We start from the raw sequence: 4,778 nt of genomic DNA on the forward strand, positions 1-4,778 counted from the left end.
AATGCATTGGGAACAGGATGTAATCAGGAGAGGAAAAATCAGTTTGAAGGAAGTGAGAAGAGTGCTGTTCATATTACCGACAGAAAATATCACCCATTACACATGGCTTACTTACGGGCTTCTCTCCTTCCTCGCTGTAACTATCTATTGAGGGCACTCTTTCAAACAGCTGAAACAGGTGGGCTGCTGATATCTTGGCTTTAGCATAGTCTGGAGCAAAAGAGCTGGTTTGTCCTAAGGCCATCGCACCAAATACAACAGCTGAAAACACTCTACAAAAGAAATCAGGAAAAAAATAATCGATAGACAATGGAGAAAAGGACAATGGAAATGGGGCTGCAGCCAACTTTTTCTTTCACTCAGAGAAAAAAGAGGGCTAAATTTAGAAAAAGTAGTAACCAACTATTATTGCTTCAATTACTCATTTAGCTCCAGAGATTCCCTTTTCACCCTCTTTCAATGATGTGAAATAAGCATGTCTGCATTCCAAATTCAGTGTTTGCATTATTTATTAGCACTAATTTCTTTAGTTATTAGTACTGATTAAGTAAATTAAATCTCATCTGGGGCTATAAGGAAAGGGTCAATGGATGGCAAAATTGTTACCCTAATCCTGCTGTTGCTATGGTTTCCTCTCTATGGTTCCATGATTTGTGGGAGTTAGTGATCAATTTTTAAGGCATCAACGAAAATAAGAAATCAAGCCTGTAACACGGTGACCATAAAGATTTAATTTTGTATCACAGCTCTGATGGAAAAACTAGCATGATTTACAATACTGAAAAGGGTTGAAAACTATGCTATTATTGCTTTGTGGTGATTTTAATGTAATTTTACAGGCTACATTAGAATAGTTTAAGAACCTGCTGTCTTCAGCTATTAATTACTGCCACACAAATGATGATTACTCATCACTGAGAAGTGGTATTTGACATATGAGATATATGAGACCTCTTTTAAAGCAAAGTAAAATAGATTCATTTATTTTAAATTTTGTCTTTTCTCTTCAGAGCTCATAAAGTAATCTGTTTTATTCTGCATTTAAACAGCCTAGGAGAGCTCACACAATTTTAGGTCAAACAATCCCTTTCAAGTCTGACTGAGCCACTGGAAGTTCACTCACTCAGATGCCTAGAGACATTCAGCTAGCAGATGGGATGCAGGCACTTTCCAACATCTTCCAGTCAAAATGAGCTGTGTTTACCACAATTAGGTTGCCAACAAAAAATTGGTATGATTGACCTTCTTGGGTATTGAGGTCACTGATATCTATACTGGTAGAATCTCAGTCTTTTCAAACTTGTTTACACAGCCCTGTATTGAGTTATTGTCTCTTAAATAATAAAGGATTTTTCTGGATAGACAGAAAAATATTGCAAATGTGATACTCACAAAAACACACTTTTATACTCCATGTGTCCATTTGCCACTAGATAGGCACCAAACCGGAAACAGCCAGCATAGGTAAAGAACATCATTGCTTGTGAAAGGGCAAAAGTAAAGCCAAATATATGTGCCTTCTTCACAGAATTTCTGTAAGAAAGAATGCACATTTTCATCAAAGTGTGCAATCATACTTAAGTTCTAATATGCAAATACCAACTGACTTCAGTTGATACTGTTATGAATGGAAAGTGTACATACACTGAAACATCAACTAAAAAACATATCTCTGTCTCTTCCAGACAAACTGACCCATAGGGCAATAAGTTCTTTTTTATACTAGAACAACAGTAAGATGGAAGTCTCGGAGCAATCCCATCAATGTCAACCCTGAGAATGGCTTAGACACTGTTTGGAAAGTTAAGAGATGTGAACTCAAAAGCCATCAGCCTGAGAAAAAAGCTAAGCACTATGTCCTGCACTGTGCTCTAATCACTCAGTTTTTATGGTTGATGTGTTAGTGGCATCCTCACAAGTCTCTTGTTATATCTGTGTACAGATGCTGTCATTTCCTTTACTTTTCTCATGAATATCTGAAAATGAAACATTCCCTTCTAGAACAAATAAAACTTCCTTTGACAGAATCTTTTTAGTTTTTCACTTTAAGACTTTAAAATTTTTATTTAGTCCAGGCAGATTTATATTACTTTTTTTTCAGCTACAAGCCAATAAGCAATTACTCAAATATTTTCAGTCCCTCTAATACTTTAAAAAATGGCAGAAGGTAATATTCAATTTACATTAAAAAGCTTTTAATTAAATATCAAAAACACTTCAGGTGGAAATTCAGATTAGATCACTTCCAAAGCTCACTCAAAACTAACATTTTTCCAAACCAAGTGATATTGTAATATAAAATACCAATATTATAAAGAAAACTAATTAAATCAAGTTTAAAAAAAAGTCAGCTGGTGGTGGTTGTGTTTGTTAATAAAAAAATATGCAAAATATTTACATTAATTCTGAGGTAATTAAATTATACATTAAATCATACACACTATCAAAAAACCAACTATTTTTGTTGAAGTAAATGTGTGCAATTTATTACAGATTTTTTTTTTTCTTAGTTATTTTTATTATACCTGTATGGTACAATCAAATGTTCTCCATACATCAACTCAAATTTTCTTTCTCGGGTCAAGCTAACAACAGTTCTAATATTTTCTATTGCTTCTGTGGCAATCTGCAATAGAAACACAAATGTTTTAATCAAAAGTTAAGATTGTGTTGCAATTTCTTATCCTAAACTAATAAAACAATTCTGTTGGAATGTAATTTTATAGTTTTTATACTGGTTATTAAAATCATGGACGTTTGATATCAAAAGTAAGCATTTTACATTTTTCTTTTTATGACAATGAGATTTTCTTACAATGCTCAGAATTTTCTGATAATACCTCTTTAATGTCCTACAAATAAGTGGTGAAAAACCATTAGGCAACAATGACAAGTATGGAGAAGCTATTCAACAAGAAAAATGGGGTATGAGCATTCAAATTCCTGTCCACTGAGTTTGGGCTACAATCAAAATGTCCAGGTTGCTTACGTGCCTTAGAGCCTAACATAGATCTCAGCAGTAAATATTTGATTTGAACAATAATACATTCTTTAATCTTGCAGATATATAGACTCGAGTCATTTGTATGCACAAAGGTACCTAGCAACATTTGAAGCCAATAAATGTGTGTGTATATGGGAATAACAGATTCAAAGCTTTTACATAACCTGTTAAGACTATGGAGGTGCCCACAAAGTCTTCCTCAGTGACCACACAGTGAGGCTAGGAACCTGTATGGTCTATTTAGTCCATATTAATGTAGAATGGACGATGCTTAGAAGTGACCAACAGATGACACCTGGAATAATCACATCTCTTCAGACACTGGAACAATGCTGCATCCCTCTATTCACCTCTGGATGAAACACTGGGCTTGAGTGCACAACCTACATAGCCTCCCATGAAATATGTGTTATACTGAGTATTCCAGTTGTCCTGAAATCCTGTTGCTCTGGGAGGGCACATGTACTGTATTATAGTTGACAGTCCCACAGGGATGGATATTTTCAATTTCCTAATGCATCTGAAATGTTATTAAACAGCTATATCTAGGCTCTATTCAGCTGCCAATCAGTCTCATTTCTAAGGATGGGTATTAAGCAGGACAGCTCATTTATGAGCATAGATACTGTACAAATGCAAAGTAATGTCTTTTTTTAACTCAGAACTGTACGTACAGCAGGAAAGGAATATGGGCAATACCAACAACAATTTAGCTTGACTTTTGCAGACATTGTATAAAAAATCATTGTCCTGCTGTAGTCAGCACTGCTGAGGCTGCACTTTGAGTACTCAGTTCAGTTTTAGGCCCCTCACTTCAAGAAGGACATTGAAGTGCTGGACCATGTCCAGAGAAAGGCAACAAAGATGATGAAGACCTTCAGGGCTTTAACATATTTTGCTGAAATATACATTTAATGCATCATGGTTTGAGTCTAATAAAGACCATAAAGTAAGGTTTTCAGTAACTTAAGTTTGGCAGTCCTTTGCAGAATGCAAATTTCCAGGTAAACCACCATTTTTTCTCAAAACAATCCTGATTTTTTTAAAAAATGAAATTTTAATAAAATTCCAGTAGTCCAGTCCTTGCTTAGGTGGCCTTGAGAGGGGAAACTCATACATTTCTATGAAAAGTAAATATTTTTTTAAGTTTTGTAAAAATGTCATAAATATTTGTAACACCTGTGGTAATTCTTTGCAACCTGCGGCATTAAAAAAGTCTTTAGTGCCTATTCCAAGAATTGTCAATTTTTTTTCTGTCATATCTTACAATAAAACTACATGAAATAAATGTTCAGCCATTAGAGAGGAGAAGGAGAAGAAATGTAGTCAGTTGGAAGGAAAGGAATTGCATTCTTTGGCTTGTATGAAAAAGCCCGTGGAAAGATCATTCAGCACAATTTCCTGTGGCCTTGGAGGAACAAAAATGTTTTTCAGCAACTTTATCCACAGACATGATGGAAGGAAGGAAATAAACCTCATTTAGTAAACAGGAGTTACTGGGAGGCTTGGAGGGATGGGGGAGAGATATCAGATCCAGATGAAGACACCAAAATTTAGGTGTCTAAGCTTATGGTGGCAGCCAATGGATACCTATTCAACATAACCAGAAAGCAATTCATCTGTCTATGCACGGTGTGCCTACTTAGTCTGCTTCTTCAAAATCATTGATTGGACTGGGAAGGACTCTAATCTAGTTGCCTACGTGCAGGTGACTTGTGCCCTTGCAGATGGTCTAGGATACTCAAAACATTTGGGTAAGGCATGGCAGATACAA

General features: G+C 35.4%; 1 protein-coding gene across 1 annotated transcript; it reads right to left on the reverse strand.

Moving 5' to 3' along the window:
• Positions 1–52: 52 nt before the first annotated feature.
• LOC113941466 (phosphatidylcholine translocator ABCB4-like) lies at positions 53–2,652 on the reverse strand. The gene is made up of 3 exons (XM_027632619.1): positions 2,526–2,652; positions 1,393–1,533; positions 53–272 (listed from the first exon to the last, which is right to left on the reverse strand). The coding sequence occupies exons 1-3, from the start codon at positions 2,555–2,557 to the stop codon at positions 74–76; spliced, it is 372 nt and encodes a 123-aa protein (XP_027488420.1). The 5' UTR covers positions 2,558–2,652; the 3' UTR covers positions 53–73.
• Between the last annotated feature and the right edge of the window lie 2,126 nt (positions 2,653–4,778).

This window comes from Corapipo altera, unplaced genomic scaffold (genome assembly GCF_003945725.1).
Source record: "Corapipo altera isolate COAL_440 unplaced genomic scaffold, ASM394572v1 60231, whole genome shotgun sequence".
Taxonomy (NCBI): Eukaryota; Metazoa; Chordata; class Aves; order Passeriformes; family Pipridae; genus Corapipo; species Corapipo altera.